At 47.4% G+C, this 22,906-nt stretch overlaps 1 protein-coding gene across 6 annotated transcripts in view; it reads right to left on the reverse strand.

The window, feature by feature from the left end:
- Positions 1-22,906, reverse strand: part of MYH10 (myosin heavy chain 10) — a 136,501-nt gene that overhangs the window by 76,460 nt on the left and 37,135 nt on the right. For 3 of the 6 annotated variants that reach the window (XM_070061373.1, XM_051825192.2, XM_070061375.1), the window contains exons 4-6: positions 20,450-20,477; positions 6,939-7,041; positions 6,315-6,344 (exon numbers count right to left, since the gene is read on the reverse strand). In XM_070061373.1, the coding sequence (XP_069917474.1) occupies positions 6,315-6,344; positions 6,939-7,041; positions 20,450-20,477 (161 nt within the window). The remainder of the gene's footprint in view (positions 1-6,314; positions 6,345-6,938; positions 7,042-20,449; positions 20,478-22,906) is intronic. The other 3 variants (XM_017348899.3, XM_070061376.1, XM_070061374.1) reach the window with 1 other exon arrangement.

The raw sequence follows: 22,906 nt of genomic DNA on the forward strand, positions 1-22,906 counted from the left end.
CGTTCAAGTATTTAAGCAGCTAATTTGGTCATTAGCACTGCATTCAGAAAGAATGCTCCATTTTCACAAGGGGCTTTGCGTAGTTCCCAGAGATGGAAACTGAGCAGCAGCACCACCTCCACTTCCAGAGAACGACAAGGAGGTGATGCCACCGACAGGCTCAGAGTCAGAGGGCTGGGTGGGGGCGTCTGGTCTAATGGGCATAATGTATGCTAACAATAAAGTCAGTGTCTTTATTTTTATGCAAATCAGGCTACAAAATAGATCTCCCGTACAGTAGACATTGAAGCACATCTGCGGCACAAGAGACAGCGGAATGAGAATGCCCGATGCCTTTCTGGCCACGGAGAGCCATAGAAAGCCATAGACATTGGTGCTGTGCTTCTGGAATGTAATTTCAGAATTATCTTTTATGACTCAAATAAATCTTCTTTTTCCAAACACGAATCCTACCCCTATATTTTAAAAGACCCACAATATTCTAGACCTAAAGAAAATAAATTTTTAAAAAATGTGATTCCCTAAGCAAAACAAGATGATTCTCTAGCAAATGTGATTCTCTAAGCAAAACAAAGATGACTGAAGAACCTCACGTAAGAATGTGAAATGTGGTGGAACACTTTACCACCATCAAATCCAAACACACGCACAAATGCGGGCCTCACATGCAGCCACAGTGTCCAGGCCTGGGCTGGATGCCACCACAGCTGAGAGGCTGGGCCCAAGACACAAGCTCCTGAGCCTTCTTCCCTGTATTGGCCAACAGCAGTGTGCTCACGGGAGGGCATTTGGCTTAGTGACGAAGACAGCCCCTGGGACGCCTGCCTCCCACACCAGGGTGCCAGGGTTTGCGCCACATGGGAGACCTGGACTGAGTTCCAGGCTCCTGGCTTTTACCTGGTCCAGTCCTGTCTGGTAATGGACATTTGGCAAGCCATGGATAGGAGAGCTCTGTCTTCCTGTCTTTCAAATAAAACAATTCATTAAAAACAAAAATGAAATTAAAATGTGTTCAACTGCTACCAGTCAGGGACCAGTCCTGTCAAGAACCTTGACGTGGGCTGGTGCTAAGCCTCTGCCTGCGGCCTCAGCATCCCACGTGGGAGCCGGCTCCTGTCAGATGGGAGACCTTTCGCTGTCTGTCCCTGTCTGTCTGTAACTCTACCTCTCAAATACATTTTTTTTTAAAAAGAAAAGCCTTGACGGATGCTGGATGTGACTCTAGGTACACAGTGTCACTTCACCTTCTTAGCAGTGGGTCATTTTCTCCCTGAAGAGCAAATCTTCCCATTCATTGACTTCAAAACACTTACCAGAAGATTTCTGGTATAAATCTTTCTAAACACTCCACGTATCCAACTTTCTTAAACACAGTATCCAGAACCAATCAGAAGCGCCATCATGGACTACTGCAGGCTGTTATACTATGCTGGACTAGAATGCCCTGTTCCTCAGGGCCACCGTCACTTCCATCAACGAGCCTACGGCTCACATCTTGCAAAAACCTTGGTGTACTGTTTGGGTCTCTAAAAGCCATGTGTGTGTGTGATCGAATGATTCTACTCTTTTTTGTTTTGGTGTTGGCTAACAGTAAGTTGGCCATGAGCAGGTGTTGTTGGTATTGTGGGTTAAACAGTCACTGGGGGAGGGGGGATGCTGTGGCTTTGGCACAGTGGATTAAGCAGCTGCTGCAATGCTGGCATCTCATATGGCCACCGGTTCAAGTCCTGGCTGCTCCACTTCCCATCCAGCTTCCTGCGAATGTGCCCAGGAAAGCAGAAGATGACCCAAGCCTCGCATCCCTGAAGCTGCATGGAAACCCAGATGAAGCTCCTACCTCCTGGTTTTGGCCTTGTCCATTCCAGACCATTCCAGCCACCTAGTGAGTGAACCAGCAGATGGAAGATCTGTCTGTCTCTCCCTCTCTCTGTAACTCCACCTTTCAAATAAATTAATTATTTAAAAAACAAAAACAAATAACTAGCCACTTGGGCACTTCCCAAATGGAAGTGCCAGTCTCACCTCTGCTTCTGATCTAGCCTTCTGCTCATGCAGGAGGCAGCAGAGATGATGATTGAGTAGTTACTAGGGTCCCTCCCCTCACATGGAACACCCAGATGGCATTCCTGGCTTCAGCCTGGACCAGCTTTGGCTGTTGTAGGCATCTGGGCAGTGAACCAGCAGATCAAAGCTCTCTCCCTCCTCTGTGGCTCTGCCTTTCCATTATATACACATACATACAAAAAAGAAAGGAACCTGGCTATATACTTGCACCTAGCTCAGTCACTATCTGGTCAAGATCACTCTCTACAAATGCCTGCTTAATGAATGTACAAGGAGAGGTATCGGGGAGGGGATGGTGGTGAGCCAAAGGCAGCAATGAGACCTGGGCTAAGGGGCCTCCCAACCACCACAGTAATCACAGCCTTGAGTAGTTCTGGGTCCCTGCTGTTGGTTTCACTACACAAATAAACACGACAGACATGATATTATTTCTCTCCTGATGGATCTGCGACATGAGTAAGACTAAAGATCTCTAAATCTTACAGATGAATCCCAAAAAGCATGACAAAAAGCTAGTATAAAACATACAAAAATGGTCTAAGAAATTACTGTGATGTGATCATTTCTGTGTTGAACAATTTCATAATTAGGGAAACAGGGCTAACATTTCTCACCCATGTAGGCAGGTATTTATAGGACACTGGGGGACAGGGACTCTTCACCTTCCCTCTCAACCAGATGGGCAATACCCCTTTTTTTTTATATTTGAGGCACTGGAGTAAAAGGCAATGCCAGTTCTAAGTAATTCAAGTTACATAATGCTAAAACCAAAGATCGGCCAATCATGTAAACTGTGTTCGTGTTTACTATATAGTGTATAATCTATGCTTACTATATATATAGGATGAGTTTGAAATGGTTAGGAAAATACACACACACACCCCTCCTTAAAAACTCCAGTTCCTATAGGCTGGGATCCTGCAGCACCTTGCAGGCCTGGCGGGGCCATGCTGCAGGTGACTTACTGACCACAGGTGCAGGCTTAAAGGCAGGAGGCCACATCAATCACATGCTGAAAACCAGATTCTAGTCTCACCTGGAAGGCTCTAGGCTCTTGTACTTGCTATTTGCTGTTTATTATGGCTTTGTCTCGGTTGAAGGCATTTTAGATCAGGCTAAGGAAGGAGAGAGACAAAGTCTTCCTAAAGATGGCTTGATAGGGGGCGGTGGGGTGGGGCTGGCTGGTTTGAAGGACTCATTCCTGGAGGGTGGGGGGTTGAGTTATTTTGAAATCTGCTCTGTGACCCCAGGGTGCAGCGGCTGTGGGGGCAATGAACACTGTGCTGGGCCTGGAGGTCTCTGACGGTGACACACCACGAGGAAACTGCAGACTCGGCTGCAGCTGGCTAACGCAGGTAAAGCCAAATGAGACTTCCGCTGCCTTTTTATGCCAGAAGGTCACAGGTGCGGTTTCTCGGCCTTGTGGCTGAGATCAAGTGTAAAAGGTCACAGGCAAATGCATACTTGAGGTTTACTTCCGAAGTACTGGGATCTTAATTGGATCTTAACATTTGGTCTGAATACTTAAGTACTGGGATCTTTATTTGATCTTGAAACTGATTTCTTCATTTGCTCACATTTCCAAAACAAATACTGAGTTTCAAAAGTGGCCCCCCCCAACACCTCCAGGATGGCAGCAGTAAAAAGGCAGGAGAGGCCAAGTTCTGATAGGGAGGTGGGAAAACTCCAGCTCCCGCGGGCTGCCTCCCTGAAACCCAGTCTGGCAGTGCCTCAGGATGTTCAAGTTACCCTGAGACCCACCCAGAAGAGATGAAAACAAAGCTGACACACGAATGTCAAAGCAGCACCAACCACAGCTGCCACAGCAGCGAAGGAACGACAGCCCAGATGTCGTCCGCCTGCTGAGCAGGTGCACGGCGCGTGCCACAGTTAACACAATGGAATATTAGTTGGCTGTAAGAAGGACTGGGGTACTTCCAGGCGCTACCGTGAGGCTGAACCTCGAAAACAATAAGCTAAGTGAGAGAACAGTCAGAAAGAAGCACGCACTATGCGATCCCACTCATATGGGATGTCCAGAAGACATGTTCACAGAGCCAGGAGGTAGATTAGTGGTTGTCAGGACCTGGGGAGAAATGGGTACAGGATTTCTTCTGTGGTGATGGAAATATTCTAAAACTGATGGTGATGACAACTGAATTGGGCAACTGAATATACTACAAAAAAAGAAAAACAACCCACTGAATTATACACTCAATATGGGTAAATTGTATGGTATTTGAATTATATTACAATAAAGCTGTTAAAAAAAAAAAAAAAAAGAATGAGCAAATAAACAAATAGGTAAGAGCCTGGGAAAGCCTCTCCCTGCTTTTATGATTCACACTGCTGTCTGACGGGAGCAGGAGCATACGAAACCAGTGCCATCAGACACCGTAAAGCAGTCGCTCCTTGCGTCTATGGGTTCCGCAGCTGCAGGTTTGACCAACACAGACAGAAATATTCGGGGAAAAAAATCTGCATCTGTACTGAACATGTACAAACATTTTTCCTTGTTGCTATCTTTAAAAACACAGCGGAAGAACTATTTCCATGGCATTTATATTGTACTGGGTATGTTAAGCACTCCGGCGATGATTCTGAGCGTATGCGAGGATAGCAGACATTTTCCACGTGGTAGCTATTACTTCCAGGCGGTCATGCTCCAAATGGGGGGAGCAAGTCAGAGGTGGGGTACCCCTGCAGGGGGAGAAGCGATTTCTTCAAGGGACACTCTCCAGGGTGTGACCACTCCCTACTATGTTGCTGAATGTCCCCTATTCCTTTGGTGAGTTGGAGAAGAAAAACTGAGAATTCCAGTATTTCTAAAAACACCACCAGGGCTACTGCTTGACGTGACTCCTGGTGTCACCGGAGAGAGGCGGCCCTGGCAGTTCTGCCTGGTGAAGGCATACGTGCAGAAGACATGCAGACCAGCGGCGACACAGAAGCACTGCCCAAAGAAGTGGCTGCCTTCTTGGGGAGAGCTTGCTCCCCAGGGCTTGGGGGCACCCCAGTCAAGCCTCGGGGCAGGCATGCAACTCTCACGCAATATGGACCTCCTGTGTGGCTTAAAATGACTCCAGAGCCAACTGTTACTGATGATGGCCCCTGTGAGCCACAGAGGATTCGGAAAACCTCAGTCTGCACATTACTTTAGCACGATTTCGTCAATGATCCAAGCACAGAAGAAAAGGTCATTTAGCATGGACACTTAAGCACAAGGAAAAGCTGGTTTCTGGCCCAGATTTTCCTGTTTTTTTTTCCTTCATTGGCAAAGAAGGCTTTAAATATCCTATAAGCTAATGATTATCTTAAAATATCTTACAGATCAACCCTCCTCCTGATTCACGTCACTGGCCAGTCTGCAGTTAAAGGGGCCATCACGGGCCTTCCAAAGGATGGTACAGCTTTGTGTCTGGCAATTTCTTAAGAGTTTTAAACAAAAAATTTAATGAGCTCAGTATCTGTGACAATGACTTCTTTATATTAATAGATCACTTCTATAACTCAATGTATTATTTCTTGCTGTATATTAGCTTGATACCATTATGCCTGTGAAAGCAGACAAACCAAATCCATCCCAATGTTATGGAAAGGACTAAGTCCACAGACAGATGCCCTCTCTATCCAAAGAATGGGGTTCAGCAACACCGTTCCTCTCCTGTCAGGTGGCAAGAATGGGGTCACGCTCTGACTCACCGTCTGTTCACTGCCACGGGGCAGGCACTGGTAATTCAGAGGAATGACATTCCTTTACTACTTGCCCAGTATAAAGAAAACTCTGCTTTACCTTATGTACTAAATACAACGAGGGCTTCAGGTTGAAATACGTAGATGTAAATCGTGCAAAACCATCAACTTCAACCAGGTTAGAAATTTGCTAACTTGCAGTACAACTTTTAAGGTTATAGCCCCCTGACTCAACATTTAATGTACGCCATAAAGATAAGTGTCCACCTTACTTTTTAAGAACTATTAAAATAATTTCACCCAGTATTCGAGAGAGGAACTCATAAGTGTATAGGCTTCATAAACATGCAAAGGCAAAAGAAAAATTTAAAAGCAAAGCGGCATGCTGCTTCTTGTAAAAGAAGGCTCTAAGCAATTAAGTTTTTAAAATTACTTTTTAAAAAAAAAAAACAGAGCTCACGTGGAACTAATGACACTTGTTTCTAGCAGAGACTCACTGTAAAGACAGAAATGAGCGCAAACACTCAAGACTAGGAAGCATAAACAAAAGCACTTGCCTGGTGTTTCACTGGTTTGGGCGATTCCTGCTGCTCATTGCAAACAGATAAACGCAAATGTTAGCAAGTCTGGGTCTTTCCCAGCACCAAGCCACATCCAAAGCACTGAGCCGCCGTTTGCAGTTTGGAAATGTGGAAGCTGGTCTGGCTGACAACCTCATAGACTGTATGAACTACTACTTGTGCTTTGTGCAAGTTAAGAGTAACTGCCGCTTCTACCCCTAGCCTTGTTCTACCATCAGATCTTCCCATCTCTCCCCTCCCCTCCTGCTTTGGGGGTACAGCAGCAAGGCTCCCTGACAAGTTCACAAAGAACTGCTCAGGACATTTGAGGATCTTCTCTTTGGTGCAAAATAAGAAGTCTTTGCTCATCCACTTCTGACAATTCACATCAAGTCTTTGCAAGAAATTAGGCATCAAGCCCCAACCGTAATTAGGGTTTGAAAAATCTATTCAGTAGCAATTTCCTCATATCCTGGCCCCTCTTGAGCAAGGAACACGTGGTAGAGACAGGGCAGGTGTCAATCGGGGCAGTGCACTGAGTGGATCTGCTTCCTTGTGTTTCTAGAACTATCGAAGAATAGAAACCAGGAGTGACAAATCAACGGCAGAGCGAGAACTTACAGGGATATTATGGTCCTTTCTCCCCTTGTGCGAAGAAGCCACGTGGGCAAGGTACTGAATGACCTTCTTAGTGTTCTCCGTCTTCCCGGCACCAGACTCACCCCTGAAAGAAACAGCAACACAGAGTGCTTTCAAGGACAGCACGGCAGTCGGCACAGCTACACTGAACTAGGACAAAGACTAGTAAAGGATAGAAAGAGTGCAAGAAATACCGTAGTTAGAAAACAAATGGAATTCTTTAAAAGAAAAAACAGTCATCACACAAACAAGTGATATCACGCAAGCAAGTGAGTTGGGGAGATGCCCCAAGAGGACCCAGGGACATGGTCACAATACCTGCTTTGGGGGGGGGGGGCACACTTCTGCCAAGGAAGTGAGATTTATCCGACCCCCCTCAGGAAGGAATTCCTCGGCACCAGAAAATACCCACCCTGGTATACAGACGATTCCCCAATTTAATTAAGAAGATTTAATCTGGAGCCAGTGCTGTGGCATAGTGGGTAAAGTAGCTGCCTGCAGTGCCGGCATCCCCATGGGCACCGGTTCATGTCCTGGCTGCTCCTCTTCCGATCTAGCTCTCTGCTTATGGCCTGGAAAAGCAGCAGAAGATGGCCCAAGTGTTTGGGCCACTGCACCCATGTGGGAGACCGAGAAGCTCCTGGCTTCAGATAGGCAAAGCTCCAGCTGTTGTTGCAGCCATCTGGGGAGTGAACCAGCAGATGGAAACCTCTGTCTTTCCCTCCTTGTCTGTAGCTCTGCCTCTCAAATAAATAAATCAATCTTTAAAAAACGAAAAAAGGGGACATGATCTGAAGGAGCTAAAAGAATTCTGGGACGCCAGCTGGTCACTGCTGTTCAATACCACAGACGCTCAAAGCAGCCTAACAACCAACTCTCTCCTTCACACCAGTGTCGAGCTGCATCCGGAACTTGTCAGAGACCTTCCCCGTGGCCACTGGCCTCCTATGTGGGTGGCAGGGAGGACCATGTCTCACTGCACCTGTTTCTTTGTGATTTGTTTCTAATCCATGTAACCGTGTACAGTGTGGACACACGGGTGGTACATAATTTGTCAAAATGAAGGAATCCTGGAATCGTGCTGTGAATGGGGACAAATGCCATCACTTAACATGGTTTGTATCTGTAAACAAGGCTGGTGCACCTCAGAGTTGCTTTTTATTTCTACTTTATATCCAATCTGAAATTCAGTAAGGTGCTAGGCACATGGGGGATACCCAAAGGCAGGCTCAGATGCTGACAGTTCCATAAGACATGGCCAAAGCAAAGTGACCTTCCCAATCAATAAAATCCTCAATTTCAATTATAAGAGAAAATTTAACAATTAGATTACTTTTTCTTGTAAAAACCCCAGAAACTCAAAAAAATGTTATCACACATGTTACCAACTAATAATATTCTAATTGTTCTACGTCAGACTTACAAATTCAACTTTTCCCACAAAGCCTGCCCTGCCGTTAGAGCTGTACTTGGAGCGGTGGTCTGTGCACTGTCCACAGCCTCTGCTTCAGGAGGTTTACCAGCTGCATTATCTTCCTAACTCCACACCCAGATGACTACAGCTGCAACCACAGCAGGGCTTGTGCAAAGGAATTCTGAGCATATGCATGGCCTTGCATAAGGAAGTTAGCTTCTCTGGGCTTCAGCATCCCAATCTGTAAAACCCAGGCACTGGATTAGACCCTTACTAGTTCCAAGATTTGTTGATTTGAAATATAGCCCACTTACTAGTTTGCAAGAACACTGGCTGCCTTAAGCTTGGTAGCCATCTCTAGTGCTGTTACCACAGTCCTCCCTCCATCTTTGTTTAGCCACTGCTACGGTCTGAAGGTGTTCCCCGAAGTCCACACCTTGGAGAGGTCATCTCCGATGCAGCCATGAGGAGAGGCGGGCCCTTTCTGGAGCGCCTAGGTCAGTGCTGCTGTCGCTGGACCCAGGCGGAGGGCAGCCACCTCGTCTCCACATCATGCATCCGGCTCTTCCAGCTCCCCCCAAGGGATAAACAGCGAGGAGGACCTCATCAGATGAAGTTCCTTATACCCTGGACTTCCAGAACCGGAAGAAACAAACCTCTGTTCTTCATAATAACCGACCCAGGCTCAGCTGTTCTGCCACAGCAGCACACAACAGCCTAACACAGCCAGCCAGAAGCTTCTGACTCTTAGGTGCTCAAATCTAACCAAACTATTTTATGGCTTTTGCCTATTACTCATGCTTTAAAAACCCTTCCTTTCCAAGGTTATATCCATCTGTACTCTCATCTTCACTGCATTTGTATGATTAAATCCATCTGTATTTTCTTCTGGAACTTTGATGGTTCCACTTTTTACAATTCGATTTTTTTTTTTTTTTTTGACAGGCAGAGTGGACAGTGAGAGAGAGAGAGACAGAGAGAAAGGTTTCCTTTGCCGTTGGTTCACCCTCCAATGGCCGCTGTGGCCGGCGTGCTGCGGCCGGCACACGGCGCTGATCCGATGGCAGGAGCCAGGTCCTTATCCTGGTCTCCCATGGGGTGCAGGGCCCAAGCACTTGGGCCATCCTCCACTGCACTCCCTGGCCACAGCAGAGAGCTGGCCTGGAAGAGGGGCAACCGGGACAGAATCCGGCGCCCCGACCGGGACTAGAACCCGGTGTGCCAGCGCCGCAAGGCGGAGGATTAGCCTAGTGAGCCACGGCACCGGCCTTACAATTCGATTTTTATAATTAACCTGGAAAAAAAGTTTGGTTTGAAGTAAGGATTTAACTTAATTTTTCTGCCTCAATGATTCAGCACAGACCTCAGTATCAGTGGTTGATAGATATTCAATCTCCAGTTACTTAATTTGCTGTTTTTCTCATACTATTTCTCATACGTGTGTCCCATTCCCAAACCAGAAAACACTGCCCTGGTTTTGAGACGTAACTGACCAGAGTATCCACCACTACTCTTTAAAAACAGATCAAAAAAATAGTTGTGTTGGTCAGCTTTGTGTTACAACTAAATACCTGAGCGGAAGTACTCGGGCAGGAACAAAGTGTATTGCGGCTCATGGGTTTGGAGGCTCCCCGTCTCCAGTCAGGTGGCCCCCCAATCTGGGTATCTGGTAAGGCCAAGGATGGTGAGCAGAGAAAAGCTAAGCCAAACTGGGCTTAAACAACCAACCCTCTTGCAAAAAGTACATTCTGAGGTCACACCCCAACGATCAATGACCTCCTACTGGGCCCACCTCCTGGATGTCATAAATTAAATCAAGTCTCTACCTTAATCCATTATCCATTAACATAAACCCATTTATGACCAACACAGAACTTTGTGAACCAAAACACATGGACCCTTTTTGGGACTCCCAAACTGTTATCCAAGTCTTTAAAAACTTGCCTCTGAAATTCATTTTCTCAGATAAACTTCAACAGTTTTGTTCTATTATTCCTGCCCTTTTTCTGTCCTCCCAAATAATAATACACGGAATTTTGTGTTAGTCTTCACTGAGGGCACTTCAAAAGGAAATGAAGAAATGGAATTAAAAGATATATGCAGGCAGGCGTGTGGCACATCAGTTAAAAGATGCTGCTTGGATGTCTGCATCCTATTTCAGAGTGCCTGGGCTCGAGTCTTGGCTTTGCTTTGGATTGTGGCCTCCTGCCAATGCACACACCAGGAGGCAACAGGTGATCTGTGCTCAAGTACCTGGTTCCTGCCACTCACGTGGAAGACGTGCATGGAGTCCCATGTTTCAGCCTGGCTCAGCCCTGGCTATTGTGGGCATCTGGGCAATAAATTATCAGATGGGAGATCTCTGTTTTTCTTTCTTTGTCTGCCCTTCAAATAAATAAAATAAACTCTTTGAAAAGACACTAGTGAATTTATTTTGTTGCAAATAATTTGTAAATCCATGCATAGTTTAGTTTTTTCATAATACCCCATTTTCCACGAACTTACTTAAGATCCTCTTGTACATGCTATTTATTTTACAAGAAATGTCTTATATACCTTTGAAATCATTAACACCTACCACAGTAAGTACTTGGTCTATATTGTTGAGTAAATATTCGATACAGATCCTATACATTTTTATTGATCCCTATGTTCTCGTTATATATTCTGTTCCTTCACTGATGCCCTTTCGTCACCATTATGGTCTCTATCTGGTTACCACTGGTACACAGGTGAGGTAATGGTTTCTCACCCATTCATTCAATGGTTCATTCATTCACCCACTGAACAAATATTTACAAGTCAGCTTCTATGTGTCAGGTGTTCTCAGCACCAGGGAGGTAGCTATGAAAAACAGCCAGGGTCTTACGGGGGTCAAGTTTAGGAGAAGAGACCAAGATAAACCAGATAACAAGATGTGAGGAATGCTGGGAAGGAGATAAGAGAGACAGGAAAGGGAAAAGTCAGAGATGTGGGAAGGTCAGGGAGCAGCCTCCTGGGAGGGGAGCGGGTCATACAGCGCCAGGCAGGTGGACCGACAAAGGCTCAGAGCACAGAGGGCCCTGGAATACGCCAGGACCTGGCGGCCGTTTGCTGGGGTTAACAGAAACAATGATCAAGGCAGGGAGCAAGAGAAAGAGGAAAAAGGAACAGGGTGGACGTGATGGGCCCAGAAGGTCATGGCAGAGATCTCTGAAGCATCGTTTCTTTAAAAATCTAAAAAACATTTCAACTGACACACAGAAGTTATACAAATTTATAAATTATCAAGTGTAATTTCTAATAGCTATGAGAGTGATTTTCTGCTTTGTTGTTGATTTTATTCAAAACACTTCAGTGTTTAGGTGCCAATCGTGACATTGGCTATGGGTTTCAAACACATACTTCTGTAGGACACTAAGAAATGAGCGTCTCGTTAGCCCGATGACGCCTCGTCTCCGACACAGGGAGGACGGTTACTCTTCCCAGCTCATTCCTTGTACCGGACATGCCTCTGCGGTCCTCGGGCACTTTCCCTGCCCTCACCTCCTCGGCCGAGGACTGCAGATGCGACATGGCTCTGGTTGGAGGGAACCCTGCTGCATCCATGTCAAAGATGGACATGCGCCAAAGCCTGACTGTTGAGCTCCTGAGAAGGGAGATGACCGGTCTGATAGTCTCTACTGTAAAATGGAATAGCATTTCAAGAAGCTTGTGGAAAATGTGTATCGTGCAAACAACCATATGTGGATTTCAAAATTTGCACCAAAATAACTTCTCTTTTAACTCTGTTTTCCTAGGAATTTGCCAAAGTACCCTCACAGTTCTTAATGCATGGGGTTGTTATTGAAATAACAGTAAAGTACATAAGTAGTATTCGTAAACATTACCCATGACCATTCACCCAGTACACTTGAGGTCAAATAATGCCTAAGAGACTACAGGAACAGTGTTAGTATCATGGTTAAGAACATGGATTATGGAGTCAAAGTGATCTTTCTGGATTCAGATCCTTCTACCATTCCCTGGCTGTATGGCCTTGGTCTCTCAGACAAGTGTAAACTGATGTCTCAGAGAGCCAAAAGGAAAGAAAGTCACTTTGGAGGACTGAGACAATGCATTTAAAGAGTCCAGCACTGTGTCCAGCCAGCAGGCTCTCAACAAATGGCAGCTGTGGTAGCCACAGCTATGAGGATGATGACAAAGATGTTAAATAAAAAAAGAACAACCCTTTGAGTTTAATTGGAAGGAGGTGACAGACTCAAAGAATTATAATTCTTGGAAAAAGAGAAAAAAATGAAATAAAACAACAGGAAATGGTGCACCTGTCCCAGATGGAAACAGGGGAATGCAAGCAACTTAAATAAAAGTAAAGGGGGTTTAAAGAGCCAGAGAGGATGGGGGCCCGTGCTGTGACATAGCGGGTAAAGCTGCCCCCAGCAGTGCCAGCATCCCATATGAACACCGGTTTGAGTTCTGGCTGTTCCACTTCCAATCCAGCTCTCTACTGTGGCCTGGGAAAGCAGTGGAAGATTGGCCAAGTCCTTTGCCCCCTGCACCCACATGGGAGACCCAGAAGAAGCTCCTGGCTCCTGGCTTCGGATCAGCACAGCTCTGGTCGTTGCGGCCCACTGGGGAGTGAACCAGCAGATGGAAGACTTCTCTCTCTCTCTCTCTCCCTCCCTCCCTTCCCCTTCTGTGTAACTCTTTCAAATAAATAAATTAATTAAAAAAAAAAAAAGGCAGAAAGTAAAGGGGGGAAGAGCTTGGCAGGCTTCACTTGAAGAAAATAAGGAGACTCCTCAGAGAAGCCAACAGCAGGGAAGACAAAGTGATGCCGGCCCCATTTCCACCAACGAGACGTAGGATGGAACAGTGTTACACCCTCCGGGGCAGGCTGCTCACGGCTGCCTGTGACAGAGCAGGGCTACAGTCCCACTGTCACATGCTTTTGGAGAAGCCTGTCCTGTCACAGAGTGCGGGGGAAGCACGAAGTCGGAGCCTCCTGGTCGGGTCACTGGCTCCTCAGAGGCGTGCGCAAGCCAATAGAGCAAGAATGTGAAGGAGCAGTGAAGCGGATCAGCAATACGTGACGGATGCTGGGGTCCTTCTCGGAACCCCTCCCGGACCCCGGGAATTTCCCCACGGAGGAAACCCTGGCCCAGACCCTCACTGGTTTTCCTTATGTTCTGTATTCTCCTGGAACTTATCACACCCAATTCAATCCAGCTTCAAATCACTCTCAGCTGGAAGGTCTTGTTTTAGAGAACCTCAAGTTGAAAAACACCATATACATGGGATTCTCTCTCTCTGTCTTTCTAATTCTCTAATTCTCTAATTCTCTCTCTCTCTCTCTCTCTCTCTCTCTCACACACACACACACACACACACACACGATGGTTTCCTATGTCTCAAAATGATTCCCTTAGAAAGCAGATCCCTAGGAAGAGCAGGCAACTGTATGATCAAGATAGACTTGGGTCCAGTCTGCCTCTGTCACACTGACACTAGGTGGTATCAGCTCTGGGATGATGAGATACGTAATGGGAATCCCAGGATGCTGCAATAACTGACAGAGACCACAAGGCAAAGTTGCCAAGTTCCCTTTGCTAATTGCACCCAGAACATCTAAAACTTCTATTTACAAACTGATTTGCAGATTTCTTTCTCTCCTATAACACTGTTCTCACTGAAAGTGAGAGACCGCTACAGCAATCCAGTAATTCCAAGTTCCACAATCTGCAGACATCTAGAACAGTCATCAGAAAAGCAAATCGGGTTCTAGAGAAGTTGATCGCCTGACTCACAGTCCTACAGCTCACGGCAGAGTTTGGACAAAAGGAACACTGGACTTCTGAACACACGATGGTTGTTAACCATACCCTCGGCTGCCACGGGGAGATGAAGCCCCTGCAATGCAAAAGCAGGACCTGGCCTCTTGTCTTTCCCCCTTAGCACAGGTGTCCTTGCCTGTCCTTTAGGATGAGCCACTTATCAAAAGGAATTCACTGAATGAGGAAGTGCTACAGCTGGCCCTACAAGGTTGTCATCACTGGACTTAAGAAGTCATTTGCAGCCGGCCCGGCGGCTCACTTGGCTAATCTTCCGCCTGTGGCACCAGCACCCCAGGTTCTAGTCCTGGTCGGGGTGCTGGATTCTGTCCCAGTTGCTCCTCTTCCAGTCCAGCTCTCTGCTGTGGCCCTGGAGGGCAGTGGAGGATGGCCCAAGTGCTTGGGCCCTGCACCCACATGGGAGACCCGGAGTAAGCACCTGGCTCCGAGCTTTGGATCGGTGCAGCTCCGGCTGTTGCGGCTATTTGGAGGGTGAACCAAAGGAAGGAAGACCTTTCTCTGTCTTTCTCTAACTGCCTGTCCAAAAAAAAAAGTCATTTGCTTCTCCAATAAAAAAAAAAAACCCTGTAGGCCAGTGTTGTCTGGAGGGATTTGTTTAGGGGAATTCTAATATGGGGCAGAAGGTGAGCAGTGAGCACTGGGAGAGGGGGGGCAGTGAGCACTGGGACGGGGGGGCAGTGAGCACTGGGAGAGGGGGAGCAGTGAGCACTGGGGGGCAGTGAGCACTGGGGGGGCAGGCAGTGGGCACTGGGAGATAAGGGACAGTGAGCACTGGGAGGGGGGGCAGGAGTACTGGGAGAGGAGGGGCTTCACAGCTAAGCAGGGGGCTTGGCAGGGGGTACTCACATGCCCAGCTTGGGTAGGCAGCACAGGCCTTTATGGTATGCTGTTCAAAGAGGCAGCCAGAATACAGATTTGGAGTTCATACTTCTTGAGTAAAAGTAAATTACAGAGAAAGTGTCAAAAAATTTAAAGAAAGTCATCAAACTACGTATCTTTTTAAATTCGCTTCTGCATCTTTGTGATACTATATAAACATGGATACTTAGTAAAATACTGGATAAAGCTGGCTAAACAGGGATTCTCACCAAGAAACTTAATGAGCTGGGCAGTGTACCAAGTTTCAGAAGACCCAGCTACACACTCTCAAGTACTCCGTTTGGTGGAGCCTCACCGCCCCTCACAACAGATTCTCACTGTCTCCTTAAGTCCACAGCACATACACTGTTCAAGCTATCCTATTTCTCAGGTTACAATGTGACTCTGTTATAGATATGAACATGAAAGGCTGCCATTAATTATCATAAATCATGTATTTAAAATTAAGGAAATATGGTGAGAGTGAGACAGTGGGGTGTTTACTGGGAGGACAGGAGAAGGAACAAATTACACAGAAAAACCCCCCAACAGTCAGCTGCCACATCATCCCTCCACAGCCACACTGGTGCAACAAGACTGACCCTTAGCACCGGGAAGTGGGAGCGCAGCGAGCCATCAGCGGCAAGAAGCCCACTGAGACCCTAAACTCCCCCGTCCCGCCCATGTTTGGAAGGGTTAGTATATAAGCCTTTCATTGCAGGCCAGATCACAAGTTGCTCAACACTGACATCCACGTGGAAATAACCTGAACTTTCCTTTGCTAGCATGTATACTCTCTGTGAATTCCCAGACTCCCAGCTACTGCATCCAAGTTGGTAAAGGTTTCCTCCCAACACAAACAAGAAGATGGACTGACAGAAGGACAAACGGTTGATAGAAAAACAGCAAAACAGCAAGGATACAAATCCATGTAGGGGGTCACCACAAACTTCTTTCAACTTTGCTTTCTGAAAACAGTCATAGTAAAAGCTTGGAAAGAGTTAACAAGGACAAACCAGACGGAAGAGAATAAACGGTACTCGATGATACTTTGTGCCCAAGAAGAGATAACCCAGCTGCTGGAAGACTTAACTCCAAGCCTACTAGCTGATGACAAACTTCAGACTAAGATGACACGGACCATGTCCTCACAAGTGCTCGTGTCTGGAACGGTCGGTCTGGGTAACAGTAAGCTGGAGCTCCCTAACCTTTCATCCATCGAAGCAGCCACTCCCTCCCTCAAGGTTTCCCACCTGCAGACTCCCAGGAGTCTCTTCAAAAACGCTCATCTGAGCTCCCAAGATGCCAAGGTCTAAGAGGAGATGTCTGAGTCCTGCACCTCTTGCTGGGCTAGATGTGGGACTTGACTCTCCACGTTAATGCAGTCCCGCAGTCTCAGCTAACAGTTCATGGACTGATGCTAACGGTTGAGTCGCAGACTGAATCCAACTGTGGCAGGTGAAGGCAGGGCTTTTTGGGAAGTGAGTGGATTGGATGGGACGGGACTGGTAGGGTGGAGCCCCGGGATTGCATCACGATGACTTTGTAGGAAGGTCACAGAGAGGGAGAGGACTCTACTTGTGCCTCTCTTCCTGGCTTATTGTGTGTGCCTTCCCTTGTAGCTGTGATAGCACAGCCAGACTCCACAGGATGCCAGACTCGTGGGGATGCCCAATTTCGAACTGTGGAACCTCCAAACCAGAAGCCACAGTCAACCCTCATCCCTCCTTAATTACTCCTCTCAGGTATTTTAGTTTAAGTAGTGGAAGACTGGCTGATACAGTTCCATTCCCACAGCATCATGGGAGATCAATCATAGTGACGCCCTCCACTCCCCCAACACTGTTGCATGCCTCACTTTATAGGGTTTCCCACAACAACTCTGCTTTGGCTATGTGTGGCTTGGGAACTGGACGGCAGCAAATGTGACACAGAGAACCTGGACAAGTAAAAGCCACATTAAAAGGCAGGGCTAGTCCGCTGGAGAACCAGAGGACGTGAAGAAGCAAGGGCACCTCAGCTGACAGGTGGCCAGCTGCCCCTCAGCTAACCATGGGGGCAGGAGCAAGCCCTGAGTGAGACAGCTGAGCCTGGCCTGTTACAACACAACCACCTGGCTGAGCCCAACTCAACGGCTGGGAAACCTGCGGAATCACGCTCTTTTGAGCCACCAAGTGTCAAGGTGGTGTGATGTTTAGAAAGAGCTACTTTATGTAACTCCTCAGGCTAAAATACATCAACAGAGGGGCCAGCACTGTGGCACAGAAAGTTAAGAATCTGCCTGCAGCGCTGGCATCCCATATGGGAGCTGGTTCAAGTTCTGGCTATTCCATTTCCTATCCAGCTCCCTGCTAATAGCCTGGGAAAGCAGTGGAAAATGGTCCAAGTGCTTTGGCCTCTGCACCCACGTGGGAGTCCTGGAAGAAGCTCCTGACTCCTGGCTTCAGACTGGCCCAGCTACAGCAGTTGTACCCATCTGGGGAGTGAACCAGTGAATGAAAGACCCCTTTCTGCCTCTCCTTCTCTCTCTCTGTAACTCTGTCTCTCAAATAAAAATTTTTTTTTTCTTTTTTGACAGGCAGAGTTAGAGAGAGAGAGACAGAGAGAAAGGTCTTCCTTTTCCATTGGTTCACCCCCCAAATGGCCGCTACGGCTGCCGCACTGTGCCAATCCGAAGCCCGGAGCCATGTGCCTCCTCCTGATCTCCCATGCAAGTGCAGGGCCCAAGCACTTGGGCCATCCTCCACTGCCTTCCTGGGCCACAGCAGAGAGCTGGAATGGAAGAGGAGCAACCAAGACAGATTCTGGCACCCCAACCGGGACTAGAACCCGGGGTGCCGGCGCCACAGGCAGAGGATTAGCCAAGTGAGCCGTGGCACCGGCCATTAAATGTCTTTTAAAAATATCAGAAAAAAATTCATACAACAAAGCAACTTGGGGAAGACAAACAGGAAGATGAGGTGGGAAGAGATGAGCTGGAAGATTTTCCCACAGTTTCTGCCTCTAGTCCTGCATTGTAACTCCACATCTTTACATGTCAGTTTGCCCACTTTCCCATAATGCATCTGTATTTAATCGAGGACCAGGAAGGAGGAGATGCCATTAGGGCCACATGGAAGCTGGTGCCTTGAAACTCTCAGAGAGCCTCCTGCACAGTAACCCTGGCCAAACTCCAGCCAGCTTGTATACTGAATTAGGGGCCTGTTGTATGTGGGGGCAGCCCTTTTGCCTCTGGCTTCTTGCCCTTGTTGTTGGTTCCTCTCTGGCCTCCTCCCACACCCTCTCCTCCTAGGCAACTCTCTGGCGCACATATGGAGGCACTTTTCATGTGGGGTGCTCCACACTCACGCGTGAATGTTCACTCACTTTTAAATAAATCCTGCTCTCACGTGTGCACTTAACTTATGCCTCTGCTTTGAACTCTTACCTCAGTGCGGGCAAGAACTAGGAATAAAGACAGATACACATCCCCATAATTAAAACAGATGAACCCTCCTCTCCTCAAATCTCAGATCCTGCCCCTCCCTTCTCATCAGACACCACCTTTTACCTCACAGAAAAGGGCAACCCCACACTAAGAACTTTCTCAACACCCAGCTCTCACCCTACTTACCTGCATCGGCACTCGGCTGCCCCCGTGGCTGTCACTGCGGACCAGGCGCACCTCCCTCCCACTCCCTCACTGTACTCTGGGTCCCACCACCACCCTCGCTCTCTCAGTCCTTTCTTCCTGCTCCCAGCCAGCAGCTCCCCTACCACTCTCTCATCCATATTTCATCACCACATTAAAAATACCTCCAAAAGCAACAAAAATCCTGTTGATGTCTGATCCATTACTCAACTAATTATTTGTTTCATTTTCAAGTTGTTTGAAAGCAGTAGGTCTGTACTTCATTTTTGTTTTAACTTTTCCACCTCACATCATTTCTCAGCTTCATCTGTTTTTTTTTTTTTTTTTGTTTGTTTTGTTTTGTTTTGTTTTTTGACAGGCAGAGTGGACAGTGAGAGAGACAGAAAGAGAGAAAGGTCTTCCTTTGCCGTTGGTTCACCCTCCAATGGCTGCCACAGCTGGCGCGCGCGCTGCAGCCGGCGCACCACGCTGATCCGAAGGCAGGAGCCAGGTACTTATCCTGGTCTCCCATGGGGTGCAGGGCCCAAGCACTTGGGCCATCCTCCACTGCACTCCCGGGCCACAGCAAAGAGCTGGCCTGGAAGAGGGGCAACCGGGACAGAATCTGGCGCCCCGACCGGGACTAGAACCCGGTGTGCTGGCATCGCAAGGCGGAGGATTAGCCTAGTGAGCCGCGGCGCCGGCCATCCATCTGGTTTGCATCACCTCTCCATCCCCTCAGTCTACTCCACCACCCTCCATTCCCAGTGCACATTTCTGAATCGATCTGTCCATTGCAGTGGCATTTGATAATGCTGACCACTCCCTCTTTCTGGAAAGTTCTCTCTATCCCTGGCTACTGTGTCCCCACCCCTCTAACTTCCTCAAGCTTGCACCTTGGGTTGTTGGAACCTTCTTCAAAGCTCTTCATCCTCTGGTGGATCTTGCATTTTGGTGGTGCTCATGACTCACACCCCTAATGCAAAGTGTCGCTCACCAGCACGGCTTCCGTTACCAGCCATCTTGTTCACACCGAAGATGCGCACTCCTAGCACTGATCTCTTTCTCCTGGGCTCCACCAGCACGTATCCAAGAGCCTAATGGACAGCTCCAGTGAGATGAGCCACAGGCACCCCCAGTGCAATGTATTCTAAACCAAATTCCTTATTCCCTACTCAAACCTGTTGCTCTCAAGTTAGGAGATCCCTGACTTCATCAACGACCCCTACTTCAGTTCCTTTGTCTTGGGCATGGCAATCACCGAGTCCTGCTAAGCCTGTCTCCTCAAGTGAACGCCACTGTTCTTGGGGTTCACACCCACTTCCCCACCTGCAGTCCCCAGCAGCAACCCTGCCTCCTGACTGGCCTTCCTGTCTCAACTCTCTCTTCAGCCCGTTGTCCACCTGGTGGCCAAAGTGATCTTCATACTGTGCAAACTGAATCAGCGTCCAGTCATTAATATTGTGTTAGTGAGCTGTGGCTCTCCCTTATACTTATATATTGAGAAGAGACAAAGAAATGTCCAGAGAGTCTACACTTAGACATACAAACTAAATAAGTCAATTTCAAAGATTAGCATTATAAACTGTGCAAAAATCCCACTGCAACAACCAAACAGTAACACCAAACGGAAAGAGCTTACATCACCTTAGCCTTAGCACAAGGCTTCCAACAGACTCTTAAAAATTACTGCTCTATTTCCCCCTCCCCCCACACAAAAGTCATTTTCTACTTTCTGACAAAAATCAAAAATAAGTCTGAACATTCAGCATTTACTTACGTGCAAAGAATGGACTGGTCCTCACGATCTATAAAACAGAACAAAACAAACAAAAAAAGAAAGTGACCATTTGCCTGGTTGTAAAACATTTGCTATCATAAAGTTGCCTATAAGCTTACAAAACAACCTGTAAGATATTATGAAGTCTCCAAAGCTATTAAGTCATCGTAAATCTAATCCAGTTTGCTCCATGGCTCCTGGTAGGCCAGATTCACTGAGGCAAACAACAATCCAGGCTGAGCCCGCATCATAAACTGGGAATTCTCAAAGCATGCTGCATATCTGCCTGGAGCTCTGCCCTGGCCGCATCACCCTCAGGGGCACAGGGCTTGGAAACTCCCCTTTAAATGAGCCCCCTCCCCAGGTGACGGTGATGCCTGGCCAGGTATGGCTACAAGAATACGCACAACCAGACAGGAACTGTTATTAATCTCATCTCAGAGGACGGAAAAAAGCACCAAGAATGCTGAGTGAAGACGGCTGAGTTAAGATAAACATCTGCATGAAGTTCAACCACTGTTTTGAGTAAAAACACAATAAATCAGTGATAAAAGCACACATGGCTTAGCAGCAGCTGCATGTTTTGAAGGGATTTAATGATTCAGCTAAGTTTTTCAAATGAAAAGGTAAACTCTGAACCCATTTCCAACCCACAGACACAACGGTCAGTGTGGGATGTATGATCTCTGGTCACTTGTGAGCACTATTATCCCCATTTGAAGAAGACAAAATGTTCCCAGGGGAGTGGGGTTTTCCTCCTGAGACACACAGGTACTATGAAGGGGCAAGCCTGCCGGGATGACAGCCCTGGCCCGGCCGCGGTCTCCATACTACCAAGCGTGCCTGCCACAGGTCACAGGGCCCGGCCTGGGAACTTTTCTGTGTCCTGCTAGGCTGCGCTTGCTCCTCTGGTGGACGCCAGCCGGCTCCCAAGGAGGACCTCATGGTAGTTCAGGTGCAAACAACTTTCACAAAAGAGAAAAAAATAGCACATTCCTTATGTTACCCTCTTCTTACATAATATAATTAAACACGTCTGCCTATTTATTCTATGCACAAACTGACTTGTACAAGGAGCCTGGCTCACAACCGTGGCGCTGTCCTGCCACAGTTGAGGTGACGAGGTGACATCAGCCTCCTTTATCCCTCGACTTTTCCCAGAGGGCATAAGGAGCCCCTGTTCAGACAGGCTCTTCTGGGGCCCACACTGAGTCACACATCTGCACAGCCCTTCACATCCTATGGGGAAACCTTCTTGGAAACCCTCAAATTTCACAAGGCTTCCTTCTTTTAAGCACATTTTGCAATTAGACAAAAAAAGTCTGTAGTGGACTGCCTCCTAAGAAGTACTGCTTGAGACCCAAGGTTGTCCCACTGCTTTATTCCCGGCATTCACAGCCTTAGCCACAGCCAGCTTGCAATAAAGACCTTATGCGAGAAACCCAGGGCTGGGTACAGCAGGCTGGGCCCTGGCCAAGACGGCTCCAGTTCCAGCGCTGCCACAGACTACGTGCCTCTAAATGAGGCATTTATTCCTTGCTGGTTCTTCACCTATAAAACCATGATATGAGTATGAGTCAGGTGGTCTGGTGCAGCAGTTAGCTCACTGCTGGGGATGCCCATATCCCACATCAGAGTATCCAGTTTTGCTCTTGATTCCAGCTTCCTGCTGAGGTCCAGTCCACCTTGGGAGGCAGTACGTGATGGCTCAAGTCCTTGACTCCCACATGGGAAATCTAGATTAAGTTCTTGACTCTTAAATGCCCAGCTGCTATGGGCATTTGAAGAGTGAAGGGGTTGAGGGAAACTTTATCTCTTGGGTAACTAAAAATATGTAACATAACCATGGGCAGACATTGTGGTACAGTGGGTTAGGCCAGTGTTTAGGATGCCTGTGAACCATGCTGAGAGCCAGTTCCCACCCAGCTCCCTGCTAATGCGTCTGGGAAGCAGCAGATGATGGCTCAAATATTTGAGTTTTTGACACCCATGTGGGAGACCCAGATGGAGTTCCTGAGTCCTGGCATCAGCTTGGCCCAGCCTCGGCGCTTGTGGCATTTGGGGAATAAACGAGCATACGGAAGATCTCCATCTCTCTGTCGCTCAGCCTTTCAAAGTAAGTAAATTTTTGAAAGTAATAAGCTTTTAAAAACCCACAAACCAGCAGGATTTTACAAAGTTTTTGCTTATTTACTTCAATGTGAACCTTCAGACTCCTAAACTCTCCTGGTCTGAACAATTCCTATAGAATTCCACTACACCAACTTTTTATGGCTTTTCTGAACTGGTCTGTACAATTAAAGAAATCAAAACACACAAAATGAACTCCAATTAAATTGCCCCCTAATTAATTCAGAACAGCTTGCTCCTTACATCTGTGCACACTGTTATCACTGTCTGGAAGCTGAGACCTGCACAATGATCCACCCCGCCACGAGCCCTGCCCTCCCTTCCCCA

The sequence above is a fragment of the Oryctolagus cuniculus genome, chromosome 17 (assembly GCF_964237555.1).
Source record: "Oryctolagus cuniculus chromosome 17, mOryCun1.1, whole genome shotgun sequence".
In the NCBI taxonomy this organism is placed as follows: Eukaryota; Metazoa; Chordata; class Mammalia; order Lagomorpha; family Leporidae; genus Oryctolagus; species Oryctolagus cuniculus.